The sequence below is a fragment of the Electrophorus electricus genome, chromosome 6 (assembly GCF_041902795.1).
Source record: "Electrophorus electricus isolate QZ-2024a chromosome 6, ASM4190279v1, whole genome shotgun sequence".
NCBI lineage: Eukaryota > Metazoa > Chordata > Actinopteri > Gymnotiformes > Gymnotidae > Electrophorus > Electrophorus electricus.
Window position 1 is genome coordinate 30495230 of NC_137502.1, and position 20650 is coordinate 30515879.

The following is a 20650-nucleotide window of genomic DNA, read 5'->3' on the forward strand; positions in this document are numbered from 1 at the left end:
AGGAGGTTAAAGGTTTAACTAATGATTTATTAGTAATCATCTGAACAATACGCCAAGTAGCCAGGTCAGAGCCCCCCCCTCCCCGTCTGCTTGCACTCATATAAAAAGGCAAATTATTTTATACTCAGTCTCACACACACACACACACACACACACACACACACACCTTTCCTGTTTAAAGTTGCAGTATAACAAACGCTGTGATTCACCAAAGACCATAGCTGAACATGTATAGACCCTGTTGGAACCTTGATAGCTGGTCTAAGACTCATAGGTAAGAAATGTGTAACAAGGCCTTTTTAACCAAACGTCACCTCAGGAAAATTGCACTACATTAAGTCATCCACTTTTGCAGCAATGGAGACTGCATGCAAACCGCAAACTCGCCCTTAACAGGATTTTGGCTAGTGATTCGTGGCCCCAGTCTTGGTTGATCTTGATTGCAATAAGTTAACCATAGCTTACACCTACAAAAAAAACAAAAAACCCAAAACCCTCAATTAAATCATGCTTTTAAAAGGGCTGAGTGAACAACTTGGTCCCTTTTGGCTGGGTTCCTTGGCCTTCAGTTCTGAACATTCATACTTCCTCCTTCTATTGCCAGAGGTCTCTGGTAACTGCAGATCCAGAAGAGTAACGTTTTTGTTTCAGTCTGCCAGTGAGGCTATGGTCCTCCTGTTCCAAAAGTGGAGGACCACAGAAGGGGTCTGGATTAAAAGATGCAAGATGAAAGAACGATGCCTCCAAAGAGGAGATTAAAAACTGACGACTACCGGAAGCGAGAAACCACAGGCTGTAGTGTAGTGGCTCAGCCATGTCCCTCTCTGCCCCAGTCTGAAGGTTCCTGAGACGTTGGCCCCACAGGCCGGAGAGGGGGGGGGGGAAGAACTGGGGGTGGTCACTGACAAAAGAGGTGGACACCATGACGCCAGCAGGGGGCGATACAGCTTAAAGGATCGTTCCACTCAGAATCCATTGTTTTAAATGTGCGTTTTAGTGCTGCTGCGCTAGCTGCTCTAACAGTCTCCAGGCACTCGGTAGCTCTAGAACATGGCAGAGAAGGGAAGTATGGGTTGCTTGGCTCGGCTGGGAGCACACGGCACCTTTATAGTGGCAGCTGGTTCGAGCGCTCAGTAAGTCTCCGAGTCAGAGTCGTTGAGCTCGTCTTCGGGAGCGACGAGGCCATCCTCGCGGCCCAGGCTGTTGAAGCCGCGATAGGAGGCGTGCTCAGAGCGCAGTGCAGGCAAGGGGTCGAAGGTCACGGCTTTCGACGGGCTGCAGTAGTGGTTGATGGCGCTGAAGGTGAGCCCTGGGCCGGCGGGAGACACGGGCATCATGGTGGCCAGGATGAGCGCCAGGCAGTCGGCCACGTCCTTGTTGGGGGCGCAGGCCAGGGCGGGGGTGTAGCCTGTACAACGAGAGCGACTCGGATCAGCCAGTCTCAGTCTCCGGAAGGGTTTACCTGAGCTTGTGTGTGGTACGGAAGGGAGGTTCTTACCGTTCTCGTCCACGGCGAGGACGCTGGCTCCTTTCCCCAGCAGCTCCTGCACTACTACCGTGAGGCCGTTGCGGGCGGCGACATGCAGCGGCCTGCGAGGGAGGGGTGTGGATTGGGGAAGACGCAGATACTGATCAGAGTGTGCGCCGGGGGAACCAGGGCTGAACGTTCTGGTCTGGTTTGGAAGTGCCGTGCATGTGGCCCATACGTACGTCTGCAGAGCGGCGTTCGTGGCGTTGATGAGGTTCCGGTCGGTCACCTTCTCCAAGATCAACAGGGCGCTGGTCTCGTGGCCCTGGAGAAATAGGAAGCAGTGAAGCTTCCACAGAGGAGTCTCAGGTATCCCACAGGCACTGTTGACCTTAGGGGGAGGAGCGACCTACCTTGCCACACGCTAAATGCAAGGCTGTGTTCTTGTTCGCATCCTGGAGCGTGAGGTCGGCCTTCGCTCTGCTCACCAGCACTTCTACATGACAAAAGGCATTCACACACAAAACGGCCATTTCAAGATGTGCTCCACTACAGCGTACGAGTTATACCATTACCTACAGCATCGGACACTTTCTGATCACTTTATTATGTACTAGCAACTATTTTACTATTTTATTAGTGGACCATATAGGTGCCTAATTACAAACTATACTGTTTGTTGCCATACACAAGATGTCCACCTGTTTCTGACCACCATATCGGTGCGGGGGGAGGGTTCTTAGCACAGCTAACAGGAGTGTAATAAAAATAGCAGCGTTGCATAAAGTGGAGACGCGGTCCCAAACATTGCCCACCGCTGTGTGCGCCCGCTACCGCTACCCAAGGTGGTGGCTCTTACCCACGGCGTTGGTCTGACCGTTTTCAGCGGCCATCATGAGCGGCGTCTTGCCCAGCGCGTCTATGGCGTTGGCCTGGGCATTGTGGGCCAGCAGCAGCTGCAGGCACTCCACGTGGTCCGTGTAGGCAGCGGCGTGTAGGGGGGTCCTGTCCAGCCGGGGTGAGAGACATTCTTGTTACTCAACACACTGGTTCCAAAAGGGAAAAGACCCTCCTGATTATGAAAAACTAAAGAGCGTCGGTCCATTAAGGTCGTTTAACTCGGTGGTCGTAGCCTGGTCCTAACCTGGACTTGGAGTCGGTAGCGTTCACGATGGCAGGCCCCAGAGTGTCGATCAACAGCTCCGCCGCACCCTCGTTATCGCTGATTCTACAGGAGGAGACAGAGGAGAGCGATCAGCCATGCGCATGCCCACGCAGGCCTGTGTAAGAGAAGGACTTTGACAGGGGAGGCGGGACGGGGCCTCCTACACGGCACAGTGCAGCGGACTGAAGGAGTTGCCCTCCATCTTGTGGAACACCTCCTGCTCCAGCAGTGCCTCGACACACGTATCGTGACCTGAGTGAGAGAATTCGAGAAAACGACAAAGAAATCAAAACACACCGGGCAGATGGAGAATTGTGGGACGCGATCAAGTTTTTTTTTTTTTTTTTTTTCCCCTCCGAGCCGTTCGTCAAAAGGTTTCGCACCGTTGTAGCAGGCCCAGTGCAGCGGCGTGTAGCCGCGGTTGTCCATGACGACGGGTGTGGTGTCCATGGTGCGGGTCGCCTGCAGCAGGGCCCCCAGCACGCCGACGTGGCCGCAGGCCGCCGCCAGGTGCATGGGAGTGCGCCCCCTGTTGTCCCGCACAGCCGGGCTGGCCCCGTGCTGCAGCAGCGCCTCCACGCACGCGTCATGCCCTGTGACCGCCTGTGCAGGCACGCAGGCACGCAGGCACGCACACACACACACACACACACACACACACACACACACTTACTTCATAGTTCTCTCCGCAAACAATCCTGCCTCTTTTTTTTTTTTAAGACATGCGCCTCCCCCCCGCCGGAATATGTTTGTGGGTGCGTGAGAAGGCCTGACCCCACGGTGCAGCGCCGTCCTGCCACGCTTGTCCCTGGCCTCCACGCTGGCCCCTTTCCCCAGGAGGAAGTACACGCAGTCTGTGTGGCCTTTCAGCATCGCCAGCATCAGAGGAGTCCTGCGAGCCACCAGTCTGTTAAACCACAGAGCAAACCCCGCCCACGCGTGTGCGTGCGGACGATCTCGTCACTCACTGTCCGTGTCCGTCCCAGACGTCGGCGGCGGCCTGAGGGTCAGCGTTGCCGATGAGCATGCGGAGACATTCTGCGTGTCCGTTCATAGCTGGGGTGCACAGGGCAGGCGGCCACGGGAGAGACACGGTATGTCAGACATGGACAAGCAGCCATGTGGAACTGTGATGGCTCAGCTGGGAGCTTTTGGCTTTGCCTCACCTGCAGCGTGGATGGAGGTTCGTTTGTGGGTGTAGTCTTTGAGCAGGACGGAGGCGCCGTGGTTGATCAGCACGTCCACACACTCCACGTGGCCGTTCAGGCCGGCCAAGTCCAGCGGCGTGTGGCCCTGCGCTGTCCGCACGTCCAGGTCCAGCAGGGACTGGACCAGCACCTCCAGGGCACGGTGGTGGCCGTGGTACGCCTTTAACATGCATGTGCGTCCACACACACGCACACACGCACGCACACACACGGCTTATTACGCTAAATTTGAAACCTTTTGGCAAAGCAAACCCTTAGTTTCATGTCACCTGAGAGAGTGGGTTTCTACTCACTGCTAAGTGCAAGGGGCTGACGGTGGCCTGGTTCTCTGTGTCACTCATGATGTCTGTCCCAGATGTCTCCATCAGCTGAGGACATACACCAAACCACGATGAAGAGCTTCACCCCCTCAGATCCAGTTCTAAAATCGATACTGTCACTACACATCATCCAAGGAAGCATCACAGATAACATTCAGTGAGGATGTTTATCAGTATGAGATATTTCTGCTGTTAAATCTGCTCGCCACTTGAGGGCAGGGTGGTGCACGTTTGGGAGGTGGTGGAGCAGGGGTTTGCAGTCCTCGGTGCTGGTTCAGTCCACTTACCACATCCAGCGGCGTTTCTCTGGCGATCTGCAGCACAATGAACATGTCTCAGTACCACAGGCTGCTTGAACGAGGACGACATGTAAAGTGGACTGTGTGTGCTGACCAGTTCAAGGCAGAGGCGGTGTCCATAGGCCGAGGCATAGTGCACGGAGTTATAGCCCTGTTTGTCCCGTATCCCTGGGTTACTGTCGTTACGCAACAAATACTCCAAACACCTGAGAGAAGACACAGGACCACAAAACACTCGTATGCGCGCTGACCGATACAAAAGTCATACACACATCTACCGAACACCCGAAATACAACAACCACCTGCTCACTGGCCTACAGCTCAGACACTCCTCCCATCTGCCTGCCAGTAATGAGATTAGGGTCATTACAGGGGCTGCAGACCATGGGTGGTGCGGATTAGATTACTTTCTGATAATCTGGTGTTTGTTCTCCAGATGATGATGATTCCTCTTGAACAGATTTTCATCATTGCTTGTTATTAGCCCAGTCTTCCATTGTTTTCCCAAGTCATTACTTCAAAAGCACAGCAACAAGGATATTTAAGGGCTCGTAAGCAGGCTGTAGGGTGTGTGTGTGTGTGTGTGTGTTCTCACTTGGCGTCCGTGTCGGAGGCGGCAGCGTAGTGCAGAGGGGTGCAGCCTCTCTTATCCATGTCGTTCACACCGGCCCCCGAGCCCACCAGTGCAAACAGGCACTCGTCATTACAGTTAGCTGCAGCGTAATGCAGAGGCGTCCTGTAAACGCGCACACATGCAAATAGCGTGAAAACCTGCTGCTGCATTCTACACGGGGAGGATTTGAGGATTTTGTTTTACGGCTTTATCTCGGGGAAACGGCAGGTGCAAGGTTAGAGCCTCTCTGGATCCCCCCCGGATTTGTCCGTGTTTTGGAACGGAGCTCCTTAGTGCTGGAGATCGTCCCTCACCTCCCAAACCTATCCTTCCTGTGGAAGTCCGCTCCAGTGTTGAGTAGCAGATTTAAACAGTCCAGATTTCTGTAGAGGGAGACGAGAGGTTAGCGACGGTGGGGGCGACCCAACTGGAGCGGTGCGTGGCCCGCGACTCACCCCCCTGCCGCCGCCGCGTGCAAGCACGTCCTGCCGAAGTCGTCGGCCGCGTCGATGTCGAAACCTGCGCACAAACAAACAAAAGTCACAGTAAGTAACCCACGCAAAGAGAGATAGAGGACAACACCTTCCAGGTATGGAGACGCACGCTAGCAGACATGCTAGCCAGGGCTGGCGTGCTTCTACGATACACACGTGTCCCCCGGACTTGGCGGGACTCACTCACCCGATGACAGAAGCTTCCGGCAGCAGTCAGAGAAGCCGCTGAGCGCGGCCAGGTGAAGCGGGAACATGCCATGGATGCCCCGCCTACAAGGGAGAGGTGACAACACGTTCATTATCCAGCACTCGCTTTCCTGAAAAACCCTGCGAACGCTGCGTCCATGTGACGCGAAAGCGCAGGGAAACGTCGGGGGGACGACGACACAGCTACCGGTGGCCGATAATCAGACCGATCAGGAAAAGGCCCCTTCCATTCAGTGAAAACGGCAGGTCGCGGATGCGCAGAAGACAGAAGGCTGGCTTGAATGAACTCTTCTTTCAAGCCATGGTACAAAGCAAATAATTGCATTATCCTGCCTAGCCAGCCGATCACGAGCTAGCTGTCGACAGCGCTGTGGCAGGCCAAGCCTGCGACAAACTCAATCACTGAGCAGCAGCTCTGCAGCGTGACTGGCCCTTTAGGAGGGAGAGGCAGCTAAATGCAGGGGGTGGGCGCCATCTGTCACGCGCAGGGCGCAGGTGCTCCGGTCGGGCCGGGTCGGGACTCACTTGGCAGCGTCGGCGCCACTGGCGAGGAGGGTATTGACGAGGAGCTCGTGGCCATAGCGCGCGGCGATGTGCAGCGGCGAGTTCCCGTTCTTGTCTTCGCTGTCGATCTTGGCCCCTGTAAACACACGGATGACACCAGATGTAAGCGCCCGAGCCCGTGACGGACGCAAGCTGAGACCAGTGGGAGTGAGGCAGAGGAGAGGAAGGAGCCAATGAGAAGGAGCAGGGGTGAGGGGCGGGCTCACCGCTCTTAATAACGGCCTGAGATCTGGAGAACCTGCCGTGGATGGCAGCCATGTGGAGTGGGGTCTTCCCATCCTTACTCTGCAGAGGCGCAGAGAGAGAGAGAGAGGGAGAGAGAGAGAGAGAGAGAGAGAGAGAGAGAGAGAGAGAGAGAGAGAGAGAGAGAGAGAGAGAGAGAGAGAGAGAGAGAGAGAGAGAGAGAGAGAGAGAGAGAGAGAGAGAGAGAGAGAGAGAGAGAGAGAGAGAGAGAGAGAGAGAGAGAGAGAGAGAGAGAGAATTAAAAAGGCCTTTATTTGATAAAATTAGCAGTTATGCTTTTGTTTAAGAATACTTTACATATAAAAAGCCCCACCCAAAAATCAATGCCATTCAGTTGCAAAGTTTAGTTTGAGTTTAGCCATGACCAGCAGCATATTCCTCTCTAGATTTTCCTGTTTATTTCATCGGGAGTTGTACATTGCAAGTTTTACCTGAAGAAAATAAGCAATCACTATGTTGTCCATCTCTGCGGTTACAGCTTGCCCCACACAATACAATTGTGTTGTAAACCCTCACCACAATTTTATACACTCAAACTCAAAAAGTAACATAAGACAGGCTAAAAGACAGGCTTTGTGGCACAATGCAACCATCATTCCCTATTACAATCAAAAATACAGACGCTGAAAGAACTAGTGGCGGTCAGTAGGCCTGGCCTGACCTTTTGACCCTACTGTGCAGCCGTACAGGAGCTCACTTCCTTGGGCGGGAGCAATTTCAGAGCAGCTTGTTCCTTGTAGCCCCCTGCCCCTGCCCCCACTCCTAGACCTTCTGTTTCTGCGGGCATCCGTCTGCTCTCCTGACCGCTGCCAGTCCACACAGCCAGGGTGTGCAGGCCTGATTCTGCCCAGGTCAGGTGGGTTAGAAACACTCAGGCACTCGGGTGGTGGCGTTCTCTGAGGGACACGCTAGGTTGAGTGTGCTCACTTTAGCAAACAACGGCACATGGTCTAGTTGTCACTTAACTGGGGACATGTGCCATTTTGGTCCATTTACGCATTCAAATACTGTAACTGGGTTTGTCCCACGGGTCCTCAGTTTCATGAAGTGTTAAAAAACTGCAAAAAGGTGTAATAAATGTAATTAAAAGGCTGTTTTAACCCAAAACTCTAAATCGAACACGTGTGGTAATTGAGATTAAACGACTATGAGGTTTCAGATTAAGCCTCCATGAAGTTTGACCAGATGTGGAGTCACACCAATTGTCCTTTGATCTTTCACTTTGTTTTATTTATGTTAACAGCTCCACAACTTTGTGTGTAGCACAATTTTAAGGTCCCCCCCCCGCCCCCCAATCATTTAAAAGCTGACCCACCTTGATGTTGACGTCTGCTCCGTTGCCCACCAGCAGTTCCAGGCACAGCGCCCCCTGGCGGGAGGCGGCGGTAAAGTGCAGCGGGGCGAAGCCCTTCTCGTTCACCTGGTTGACGTTGGCACCGGACTCGATCAGCTCGTTCACCACCACGTCCTGGCCGTTGTAGCACGCCACGTGAAGTGCCGTGTTGCCATACGCGTTCGGCTCGTTGATCTGGGGAGCGAGAGACAGTGAAAGAGAGAGACAGGGATAGCAGGAGAGAGAGAGAGAGAGAGAGAGGAAAAATCACAGATTTCATGGATCATGGATTTGGACAGCGATTGGGCAGCGAGAGGCCGAAACACAGTGCTCAGGAGCGCGGAGGACATAAGGACAGTGGCAGGTGGGTAGCAGGCCGACAGGCTGGGCACAACGTCGTGCGCATGCCTACCCCGGGCGCTGAACGCCAGCCGTCAAGCTCCCCTTCCCCATATTAGCACATGCTGGTTTGAAATATGCAGGCAGAAATCTGGTCCCTTCCCCCAGGCACTGAAATGCCTGCCTGGGTCTGCGACTGGCACACTCGCAGTGTTGGGGTCTGTTACATGGCTCATGGTGAATCAGAAATGGCCTCACAGAATACAAACACACCAACGACAAAAAGAGTAATTACTAATAGTATAATTAGTATTAAACAAACTTTCACTAAAAATCTGATGCATTTGATACATCCTTTGAAGAGAGTATAACGTAATCAAGTAAATATCTTATGGGGATGACTAAAGAGGTTTGGTTATGGGGCCAACTAAAAGATGGGGGTGGGGTATTGGACATCTGTGGGCGGGGCTGACTTACATCCACGCCCAGATCCAGCAGGTACTTCACCACACTGATCATGCCACTGGAGGCTGCAGCGTGCAGCGGTGTGTAGGCCTTCTTATCCTTACACGTCACCTCCGCACCGTGAGACACAAGCAAGCGCACTACCTCCATATGACCTGCAGGGGGGAGAGAGAGAGAGAGAGAAAATAATTGGAAATTGGAACTCAACTCAGTACCAGACCTGAAGCCCCACGCTCTGCTCGGGGCTGGACTCCGTAACTGGTGCGTGCGGCCTTTCTGCGGTCAGCTGGAGTGATGACCCTGAGCCTGGCTCACCCATATAAGCGGCCCAGTGGATGGCCCTCCTGTCTTTCTTATCAAAGGCGTTGATGTTGGCCCCTCTGGACAGCAGGAATTTCACCATCTGCAGCAATATGAGCAGAGGAAGAGAAACACCCATCAAAAACCGGAAAAGTAATTTCTGTAAGTGGGCAACGTTAACGTTAGCATACGTTCACCATTACCATAAGAACTTCAGGATTTAAGATTGAGCGCAACGTATCCATATCTTGCATATGGCCATATAATTTGGAATTAATCCTGATGACCATATGAGATTTGTAGGCAACTACACAGCATAACTAATCTGGTTTTAGCTAATTAATTTGTTGAGGACTTATTTTGACCCAATACTATCCCATCAGTCAAAGCTGAAGTGGGACGCCGTCGGTCAAGCCTGGCCCACCTCAACGTGTCCGCTGAAGGCGGCGTGGTGGAGGGCGGTGCGCCCAGCGCGGTCTGACACGTTGACGTTGCTGAGCAGGGGCGCCAGCGCCTCGGCGCACCGCACTGCCTTGTTGGCGGCGGCCACATGCAGCGGCGTCTGCCAGTTCTTGTCACGCGCGTTCACGTCGGCCGAGTGCCTCAGCAGCATCTGCACCGCTTCCTGTAGGCACGCGCACAGTAAGAGGGAGCATGAGAGGAGGCTTGGGAGGGGATGAATGGTGGTGTGGGAGGATCGTATGCTTCTAGAGGGCTGTAACGTGATACCTCACTGCCGGACGCGACGGCGCGGTGGAGAGGGGTCAGCCACTTATTATCTTTGGCATTTACTCTCGCCCCTGGGAGAGGGACAGAGACAGAGACAGATAAGACCCAGAGAGAGAAGGGAAAGATTACCATCACAGTGTTGTACTGTCACACAATTTAATTATAGGGCCAGTAATGAAATGACCACTAAACTGAGCTCCCATGAGCCTGCTTATGCGAGGACTCCCATGATTCTCCAGGAGCACATCTGTGGAGGTTTAAATAGTGCAGCAGCACCTGCTGGGATTCGTCAGTCTCTTTTAACAGCGCAGACTGCCCCCTCTCTGGCAAGGACACACCACACCACCCCCACCTTGACCAGCCCACACCACCCCCACCCTGACCAGGCCAAACCACACCCACCCTGACCAAGCTCCCGGGCTGTCAGCTGACGTCTGACTGTGTAAGGCATGTGGGATCAGGACTCTCTCTCGGGCAGGCTCTTCGCCGTACCTGACAGGACGAGGAGCTCGATGATCTCAGCATCGCCCAGATAAGCTGCGGCATGCAGTGGAGTCCTCTTCTCGTTGTCCTGGAAACGGGTGAAAACATCAGAATGGCAAGGTGCAGACCAGAGCAAAGCAGAGCAAATACGGACCCCCGCGCTAACGAGCAAACGTCGCTCAGCAACACTTATCCAGCTACAGGTTCTGGGTGACATATAGCTGCGGATCCCAGCTCAGTTTAACACCCCGGAGCAAATCAGGTCCGTTAAATTCACTACCAGTGGTTCCCATAGCAACTGTCCACTGGATTAAGGCTGTGATGTTAAAATAAAAGGCTAACGGTAGAAATTAAAAAGGTACAAAATTATTTTTTTTTGCTTTTTTGAAACTGAAAACGACATGCAGGCGGCGTAACGTGACAACGGCATGCAAGACACGTTAAACGCACCGCCCGTGTTTGGACCAGCAGCGGGTAGCAGAACCATCACAGCTGACCTCAAATGCTTCCGGCTTGCTGTAGCAGGTCACGGCTTTATTGCGAGTTAGTGGACGTTTTCAAACAGGCTCCAGCGATGCTGTGAGGGGGTTTTGGTAAAATGCACTCCAAACACTTCAGTGCTGTTGCTTATTAAGTGAAGCTGGGTACCGTGCCCTTGGGTTGCTCAGCGCCCTCACACCCGTTACCTTAAACCACTGGGCACCTAATCCCCCCCAAACAAACCCCCCATCCCTTTCCCATGAGTCACGGTGTGGGGTGGAGCTTGGGGGTAGTGGGGTATTATGGAAATTTTAGGGGACAGGGTGACGTCCAAAGGCAGCTGGACTGTTGCCTGTGAGTGGGTGGTGTATGCCGTGATGGAGAGAAATCCACAATCTACAACTGATCAGTTGGGGCCCATGTCGTGCTGGAACGTGCTGCCAGATCAGAGACGCTGGCCAACAGTCACCATATTTATCACGAGCTGATCTGTTTGCGCCCCTCTGTGCTGTTCCGTTTGACTTCAAGTGTCTGCAAAACCTGAGAAATTACTTCTGAATCTTGCTGGGGAGAAAAGTGCATGTGCAAGCCAGCACACACACACACACACAGACACACACACCTAATTATGAAACAATAGTTCATTCGGTTTAAAATATTCAATTATAAATTATTCAAAAATGCCACTCTGTTTTATTTTTGAGCAAGTCCCCTCTCTGTCCAGGCAGCCCACAACCAACTGTACTGTCCTTAAAGTCTCCCCATTCAGTATCTTTAGCTCTTGGATCAATGAACTCTGACTGACCCACAGCACTGGGAGGAAGATGTGCAAGATGTGTTCAGCACTAACCAGACTGTGTGTGTGTGTGTCCTCATTCAGATCTCAGGCTAGCCAGTCACTTATTACCCAAAATATAACAAGGCAGCATTTAGGACAGTTAAAAACAGGGTCAGGAAAACATGGATGAGAAGGGTGATGTAGTGGTGCAGTGTCTGTGTTCCCACCTGCCAGGACCCATGTCAGCACTCCACATGAGCGTCAGGTAAGTATGAAAGTCCAGCTGTTAACTGACTGGCATTGCTGCTGGCCAATCAGGTCAAGACCCTCCTCCTTCCAGTTTAATAGGCTGCCGACTGCTGGTGTGATGTACGGAATTAAAAATGTGAGAGCTTGGATTGGTTCTTATTTACAGGGGCCCCGTCCCAGTGGCCAATCACAGCGGGCAGCCGGTCAAAGTGCCAGTTTCCGTGAGGGAGCCCCATTATCCCTCACCTTAATCTAGAAAAATCTTAATCTTAAAAGCCTTAATCTAGAAAAGCACCCACTGTGCTGAGAGCATGGGATTGGGAGGATCCCACTCAGGTCCTGGAGGGCCCCAGCACTGCAGATGCAGGGCTTAACCTGCTCCCACCCAGCTCAGGAAGGGCTCGCTAATTAGATCATGAGTCGAACAGCTGCGTTAAACATGGCCGCAGCCATAACAGGCCCAGCGTCTGCTGCACAGGGTTACTGGAGTTTGGCCTGAGCAAATGAATGGAACGTACCTGCACGTTGACATCTTCTTTCTTGAATATGAGCGAGCGAACCTCGTCGGGGTCCGCGTTAAAGATCGCTTTCAGCAACGAGGGCTGTGAAGAGATTGGGAAAGGGGTCAAGAGAGCCAGTGCCTTGCTGTATTAGTACCAAGTTAATACGCGAGTTAAAACCAACACAGAATCAGCTGTATGACTCATTCATGTTACAAAAATAATCTCTGAGGAAACCGCAGGCTTGTACCACACCGGGTTCACTTTTAAAAACACTAACTCTGGGGGTTGATGCATTTCCCAAACTGGACCCCTACAACTGCGACGTTGCAGGTCACATCACAGAGGATGAAAATATCCCTGCACTTTATTAGGGCTCTTGCTGTCTGCAGAGGAGTACTGCAAGGGGTGTGGGCAGGGTTGAGGGGTGGAGATGGGTGTGGGGCTGTCGCGGCAGGCCCCTCCCCCCACCCAGCACGTCCCGACAGTCCTGCAGCGCACAAGTGCTCATCACGACACAGACGCTCGGCTCCCTGTCCTGCCCTGTGGAGGTGGAGCCTGGGAGGACACTTTGCAGGTCGGCTGCGGTGCCGTGATGAAAACAAAGGGTTTGCGATGAACTGCACTTTTGATATTGTTTTTACAATCATTTTACACAAAACATGATCCGCAAATGACTTTTTTGGCCATGATGGCAACAGCCACCAATGTTCCAGGACACCATGTCAACATTCTGCAGGCATCTCGCAGACCCCGGGAACGAAAAGGGAAAGTGATGTTCACCCACAACATAGTTGTACGGCATCGCGCCCCCGCCACCACGCGGCCTGGACGTCACGACTGGGAGCTTTTTACGAGAGGACCAGCTGCCAATGACGTGCTCCCACACAGCATTCCCTGCTGGTCATGTCCGCACCCCCCCAGGAGGAACAACATCCTTTCACATGGCTGTTTCAGGTCCGCTTCTAACAGACAGCTAAAGGGAAAGTCATAAAGAAAGGACTCCTTCCCCCGCTGCCCGTAACTGGGGCGACCGAACACAGAGACGCCACAACACGCCCCCTCTACAGCAGCCTTCTCGCTAAGAGAAAGCTCTGAACAGTCATCCACTCACTGCTAACGTCCCCCCCCCCCCCCAACAACCTCCCCATCGCGCTGACTCCGCATGCCCAACTGGAACCCCTACCAGTCCTCCCACTACTGGCTGCGCTCACAACCATTAGCGCTGTGCTGAAGCTGCTGGTCTGGAGAACGCAAGCGAGAGATGGGCGCTAGAATCTCCCATCATGTCGTCTGAGTGATGTACGGCGCGGTCGAGCAGCTGAAGCCTGCTGGGAGACGTGAAGACCGTGAGGTGCACGCGAGACCGCAGCGGCAGCGGTGTGAGGCGGCACCGCTGTGCAGGCAAGACCCACAGGCTTTTAATGATGGTATTCACATACGGATCGCCACAAACGCCCTCTCAGAGCGTAACGGGAACCAAATGTCTTTCCCCTGAACAAAGAGTGCGGAAGCGTTTCTGAATTTGACCTCAGGCAAGAGCACCCGAGTCATTCAGCCACAGAAACAGACTCGAACGTCAGAAGGATTAAAGTCGCAGACATCTGCCCTCTCGCTCAACAAATGCACACGCACAAAAGGCTTGCAGGCGAGCCGACGGAGGAAGCAGAAAATCAGAGCAAGAGAGAGAGAGAGAGAAAACGAGGGAACTCAACCTGCAGGCTGGAATGGAAATCTATTCCTCATCCTCACCTTCTCGTCCCGAGTGTCGGCGTGGGGAGGGGAATGCTGGGAAACGCGGTCCTGAGCGATTTTGGAATGCGGAGGGGAGGGCTCGTCGTCCTCCACCTCCTCCAGGACGACGATGCACACGCGGCTCATCCGCTCAGACCTCATAGGTGCTCCCGGAGACGCGTCCTCAACCCCCCGCCCTTCCGCGACTGGTGCTCACACACAACATGCGCAGAGAGCCACAAGCCCCCCTCCCCCCAAAACAAACAAACAAAAACAAACAACAAAAAATAAATAAAAAAATTAAAAAACCCAAACAGGAAATTCCCAGCTGAAGTTATTCCAGCATGAAGGCAGTTACGGTCTTCCGGTTGGACTGAACTGACTATGTCCTTCACAGATCCACAGTGGCTAGTGTGTTCTCTTCATCTCCCGCTCCCCCTCACACACGTACGCATGGTAGTGGTGCATAAGGCAGAGAGGCGGGAATTCCTCTGAGGGCAGCTTGTGTCAGAGCTGCACTGATCCAGCTTGCGCAGAGGACATGACAAAACAGCCCTCCTTGCTCACAGCTACAGAGCTCTTAACTCGCTCACACACACACACACACGCTCACAAAATCTCAGGCATGCTCAGAAGGCCAGTGCTACTGCTCACCGCTGCTTGGTTATTGAGAACAGCGTCACTGCAAGCGCTGCCTCTCTCGCTCTGCATCGCTCTCAGCATGGCTGCCTGCTGAAAACAGCGCTTCCTTGGCCACGGCCAATAGAACAAGCCGTCGCTGCAATTCTAAACCGCCAATGTACCACAGCACATGGGGGGGGGTGTGTGGTGTAGAAGGACAGAGCAAGAGACATAAAATAAAATACACAGTTGAGTATAGAGGACAAAAAGAGGAAAAAAGAACTAGAAGGAGGAAGGGGAGACAAAGCAGACTGGGACAAAGAGAGAGAGAGAGAGAGAGAGAGAGAGAGAGAGAGAGAGAGAGAGAGAGAAGGTTTTCACACCTCCTGTTATTTTCTTAATGGAACAAAGCTGCAATTACTCTCCCTGGTGACAGTGTCAGTCCTGAACGAGAGACAGAGAGAGAAAGATGGGGGGGGGGGATGAGAACACAGCAGGGAGACAGTATGGCACATTCAGAGGTGGAGGTGGGGGTCATGGCAACCAGCAGCTCAAATTTAACACCGACAGGGCGGCGAGGAGCCGAGAGCCTGACAGGATGGCGCTGTGTGGTGGGCGGGTGGCGAGGCCCGAACGGGAGCACTTGCCTCCCTAGCAGAGCCACACGGCTGCAGGGCCCTGGGGAAGCCTTGGGGCAAGCGACACTCGACCAGATCAATCCCGCTGATTGCTTCCTTACACACACACACACACACTACAGAGTACACCCCATTCATTTTAAAGCATGATGTAGACTGTTGGTAATGAATTACTGTAATAGCATGACTAGCTGTTGGAGAGAGCAGCCAGCCACAGAGACCTGTTTGTATGGGTGCGTGTGTTTGATTGGCAGTGGTGGTTCACACACAACTCTTTGTGTTTCTTACGAAAAAGGAGAGCGTGGTGGTGGTTAGTACAGTAGTATAGAAGACAGGCTGAGACAGACAGACAACCACACACACAGCCACAGACACCCATACGCACAAACTCACACACATGGACACACCCTTGCTAGACCTCACACACACTCACACACACCCTTGCTAGACCTTCAGGAGGTGCAATACAGTCTCTGCTGAATCATTTAACAGCCTTAACAACACAAAACACACACACACACACACACACACACGCACGCATGATACTCTGCTCTTTGTACTTGGCACTCACAAACTGGTTCGATCACACACTCAAGGTTAACAAAACAAAACTGACCCTGTAAGGTCTCTGATGTCCCAGTAAGAACCCCCCCCCCCCCCCATCCCATCCCATTTTGTTGCCACAGGCTGCATTTAGTCACTGGCCCTGGCATTAAAATACTGACTACATCAAGAACACAGGTAACATACCATGCACGTATATTCAGTCCATCTTGTACACCTGTATGAATGAACGTAGCCCAAAATCCCTTAGTGAAAAGGCCAGAAGCTTTCTATGCTATTAGATCAAAGTTTTAGATAAATAAACATTTCCAATCAAAATAAGTGTACTTTTTAATTCTAAAATTAAAGTAACTCTATTGTAAGGGTAAAAACCCCAACTGGAACATTTTTAACTGGAATTTACAAAAAACCCACACCTAGGAGTGCAATGAAACGTATCCAATAATTCATGCTGAGAAGAACTGGGTCCCCTACACATCCCCTAACCCTTAATGTTTTTCTCTTAATTTTTACATATCACTTTTGTACTGCTTTGGCCAAATTGTATAAGCACAGTCATTACAATAAAGCAATACAAATAAATGAATGAATAAGAGAGAGAGAGAGACAGAGTGTGTGTGTGAGTGTGCACAGTGGCTGTCACTTGTGTCTGCAGCAGAGTGCTTTAAGGTCCCCTGGTGGAACATTCTCACCGCAGGCTCTCGTTATCCCCACTGGCTCGTCGCCACGTAAACACGGCGTGACTGCTACAGAGGCACCACTCTGGCTCCTCCACTGCGTTTGTGAGGCAACAGGACCATGGTGGCTACAGTTACTGCAGAGCTGATAACAGGTCCGTGTGACGACGCAGGACCCGCGGCCAGAGCAGAGCTCGAGGCCCGTCCGACGGCACTAAAGCTACCCGGGGACCTCATCGATCTCGGACAGAGCGCTTTCAGACGCATTTCGATCAGAGTCCGTCTTTCGCTGCACTCGTCAGAAGCTGCTGACTGCCTGCTGAGATGACCGACGCCGTAACTCATTAATGCGAGAGAGGGCCGTTCTGCTATGCTACGGGAAACGAAGCACGCAGAAACAAACCACTGCAGATAGCAGGTACCACGACAAAGAATGCATGTGAAATATAAGAATACTCATCTTCACCAGCCACGACACCAATCATGCTTGCATTCTAATACTCAGCCATTAAAGCAGATGTTTTTAATTAAGAGAAAGTCATCGTTAGCATTTCATAAAATCCGACAGGAGTATGTCTCAAAATAGTTGCCATATCCTAAGTACATGGTCGAATCCCGAGAAGAACAGAAATAAATTTCAATTTTAATAGTCTCATATTCAAACAAGCTTAACACGGACTGGAGCAAATTGGCTTGGTTTACAGACTACCACGTCTCCTGGACTGCCTGTAGACAGGGGGGGTTGTCACCTGACACATAGCACAGTATCTACATAGGGCACATAGTTGGACATAATGGACAGAGCTCAATGTGGGAAAGGTGTCTGTGTCCAGTAAGAGTATCCCATTCCGGCACTACATCTAATCATTTCCCCATTCACTCATCCAAGCCCGCCAAACAGCTCAACATTCTCATTAGCCAAAGTTCATGTGGCTATTCTGTTCAGCCAATATTAACACGAACATCAGAAAGGTCATGTTTCCATGGACCTATTGTGGAGGAAGAAACAGGGCGAAAAGGTCATCTCACTCCTAAAGTTCACATGATAAGATCAGCAACAAAAAGAAAGTTCCTTTGCCTCATCAACCTTCACAAATGACCAAGGAAACAAAGCATCCTGAATTTTACCCAATCGCAACACGTTGCTCTTTAAGCGACATACAGGGGTTAAACAAGCTGTCCGTCATGTTAGAACAAACCTCAACAGTAATGCTGAACCTGGTGGGTGCTACCCCCCAGCATATAAACATCAAGGCAAACATCAGCTCCATGTTCCTGCCCCTGCTACCTCCCCCACAACCATGTTGTCAGGTACCCTCTAGTGGAGAGAGGCCACACTGCATCTGCAGACAATCCACTTCAAATGCACCCCAGTCCAATTCCCCTAAGAGCTCTGCATGGTTCAGACCCTCTTAGCTGTTAGTGACTACAGAGGAGGCAACATTTAACACTCTCACCTTGATCTTTGGGCAGCTGTATTTATATGAATTCGAACCGCTGCAAGTACCGAAGCTGTCCGATTCCAATATTGTTCCCCAAGATTACCCTGAGCTCATATTACGATTAAAAAACAACAAAAGGCCCACTGGGATGTTGATGGAATCTATTTACCATTACAGCATTTTTCATGTACATTTCTCCAGAGCAACTTACTGAAGTTATACATACACAAGACACCACACAGCCCACCCCACCCCCACGTGCCTGTACATGCATGCCCTTCACTATATGGAGCTGCCATTTCCTCACTTTGTCCACTTGCCAATCAGGGAGGGAACAATGACCGCCCCGGCGTGGCCAAATTGGCTCTCCCCGTGGGCGGCGGCTCACGTTGCAGGCCGCCCCGCCTTAAGGGCACGCTCAGGCGGCCATGTTCGAGTGCCTAAAGTGGATCTCCTCCTTTCCTCTGGTCTCCAAGTGGAATTTGAGTGGAATCCATTTCATGTGTAAACTTCAAGGGAAAATGTCAGGCTGCGTATGGAATGAATGTGGGAGGTGGGCTAACTGTCTAAATGTGGCCGGGTGAGCCTTTGCCAAGTCTCTCGAATGTCTCTCACCTTTACAGCCAGGCAGCTGGAAAGCAGAGGCTCTGATAGAAATAGCCGTCGCCTTTCCTAACTGGTGCGTCGTGATGCCGTGACTAAGGGGAACCTCTCACTGCCAGTGTCATTTCTTCCCCGTTTGTCCAGTCAAACTTGCACGGCGAATTCTGAGCGATCCCGCCGGCGTCATGTATAAATAGTGCAGGCCCGACTGCGGCACGGACGCCAGAAAGAGACAGACAAGGTGCAAGGTGAGGAAGTGCCAGGGCACGCTGGAAAGTGGCGGAACTTCCCAGCTATCAGTCACGGCCTTGTCTTCCGAAGCCACTCACTGGGCTAGCCAAAAACCACAGCAGGGCAACCCGCCAGCGGCAAGCGGAGTCAGAGTAGCCAGAGCGGAAACACCATACTGCTTTACTACTGCACGCAGGCCACATGGAGACAATCCGTAGTGCCAAATGCACTATAAAGACAAAGATGGCATACAGGCAGAGGGACTGACACTTGCTTTTGGGTTGCATGTTCTTGTTGGTTTATGCTGGCCCCTTTACTGACAGTAATTCCTTTGGCTCCAGAATGAGGTTCCACTGAAAAACAAGCTCCATCACATTTACTTAGCGTATCTTTACGTAGATTATGTGAAGCCATTTTGAAATTCTTAAGTCTTACTGTCGCGCTTGGACGATATAAACAGGCTGTCTGAACGTGAGACAACATCTGACCTCAATTACTCTCCTTCAGCAGTAGGTTGAGTGATGGCGCTGAAGTCCAGCAGAGACACGACGCTACTGGAACACGTGGATATTTCCCGGAGAATAAGCCAGAAACGCGTTACACCGTGTACCGTTCAAATGAAGATTTATTCTTGTTAGACCGTTTCCTCCTCTAGCTATAATAGGAGTCTATGAAATTACATCCGGTCTATTAATAGTGTTACTCTCTGCTGCGTTTTCAACACTTTTTAATAAAAGAAAATCACTCCGAGGGAGACTGTGCTAAGAGAACTAAAGCAATTAGACAACTTCTTTTTAATCAGTTTTTTTTTTTTAATCGTTAACATACCTTTGTAAAGGTTTTGTACACAACACTTAACTGAAATCCAGAATGGGAGTGAAGCTGCATCCGGCTCCATCTATAATCAAACACTTATCATAGTGTCTGAGGAATAACTCACCTACTGGTCCGGCAGCACAAACAATCGAAAACTCAAACAACAACTCACGTCCACATTGTGGTCGGTTGTTATATGGTAAGATAGTACTAGTTAGTACACTGCTCCATGTTTTTTATGCTAGTTAGCGAGCTGAGTGCATTAATTTTACGAGCCAACCTAATTAGGGTGGGCTAACGTTGGAAACCAGACAGCTAGCGTGAACTTGTACAGCAACACGTCGCTTCTCACGCAAAATGTAGCGCGATGGTTAGCTAAGCTACCTGTAAAACCCAAGTTTTGCTCAAAACTTAGGTTTTTGGTTTTTTTTTTAGGTGGGTCTCCTGTGGTTTGTGCCAGCGAGCCAGCCAGCCAGCCTCGTTTGCTAACGTTAGCTAACTGCCTGGCTAACCAGGTTAAAGTAGTGAGGTCCAGGACCAGACTGCCACATACCTGCTCTCGGAGCTGCAGGACTACCATCGTCGCTGGTTTTTCATGCAGACTGCCCCGGATTAGCTCATCAAGCAGGCGCCTGTGAACAACTCAGACCCCCGTGTCTTAATTTCTTCGGTTTATTTCAGGTTCCTCTCAGCTTTGGTTCCCTTTTTGCTACCAACACACGACCAGTGGGGTGCACAACATTACCGCCACGGTAACCAAGCAGTTAGGACGAGCCGGATTGGCTGTGAATATGCGCGGCGTAGTAGTAAAGCCGTCGTTGGTTCGCTTAATGTAAGTATCGGCATTTTATAGGGGAGGAAAATTGACTTGGGGTGTATATTTAGTTTGCACATATTTGTGCTATGCAAGTGGTTATAAACTACCACATAAAACGTTTCAGTGCACATTAAGTTCAGAGGAACTCGAACCCGTGACTGTCATAGCGAAAGCCTTAGATAATTGTGCTATTGATGAGTTGCAGTGCGTTGAACCTCAGGGGTAAGATTGTATCAGACGCTCCTCGAGCAACCAAGATTTAATGTGAC

General features: G+C 51.5%; 1 protein-coding gene across 10 annotated transcripts; it reads right to left on the minus strand.

Moving 5' to 3' along the window:
* Positions 1 to 6: 6 nt before the first annotated feature.
* On the minus strand, positions 7 to 20383 carry ankrd28a (ankyrin repeat domain 28a). Of its 10 annotated transcripts, none has more exons than XM_035524959.2 (28): positions 20118 to 20383; positions 12257 to 12340; positions 10241 to 10319; positions 9749 to 9819; positions 9444 to 9644; positions 9035 to 9122; positions 8732 to 8874; positions 7898 to 8110; positions 6546 to 6624; positions 6301 to 6415; positions 5756 to 5838; positions 5530 to 5593; positions 5389 to 5457; positions 5057 to 5197; positions 4555 to 4666; positions 4449 to 4475; positions 4135 to 4209; positions 3800 to 4001; positions 3602 to 3689; positions 3408 to 3525; positions 3017 to 3236; positions 2798 to 2885; positions 2613 to 2696; positions 2328 to 2473; positions 1882 to 1964; positions 1711 to 1793; positions 1499 to 1590; positions 7 to 1408 (listed from the first exon to the last, which is right to left on the minus strand). In XM_035524959.2, exons 1-28 carry the CDS (start codon positions 20142 to 20144, stop codon positions 1131 to 1133), a joined length of 3153 nt encoding a protein of 1050 aa, XP_035380852.1. In that variant the 5' UTR covers positions 20145 to 20383; the 3' UTR covers positions 7 to 1130. The 10 variants fall into 10 exon arrangements, with proteins under 10 accessions (XP_035380852.1, XP_035380851.1, XP_035380854.1 ...); XM_035524958.2 differs by lacking the exon at positions 20118 to 20383 and adding an exon at positions 13991 to 14685; XM_035524961.2 differs by lacking the exon at positions 9749 to 9819.
* Positions 20384 to 20650: the final 267 nt, after the last annotated feature.

Bases quoted from the DNA above. Each gene is read 5' to 3' on its own strand.
- ankrd28a (XM_035524958.2), bottom strand. From the start codon at position 14,134: ATGAGGTCTGAGCGGATGAGCCGCGTGTGCATCGTCGTCCTGGAGGAG. The intron at 12,341-13,990 runs GTGAGGATGAGG...ATCTCTTCACAG, and splicing joins CCGACACTCGGGACGAGAAG to CCCTCGTTGCTGAAAGCGAT. The intron at 3,526-3,601 runs GTGAGTGACGAG...GGTGGCTCGCAG, and splicing joins GTCTGGGACGGACACGGACA to GACTCCTCTGATGCTGGCGA.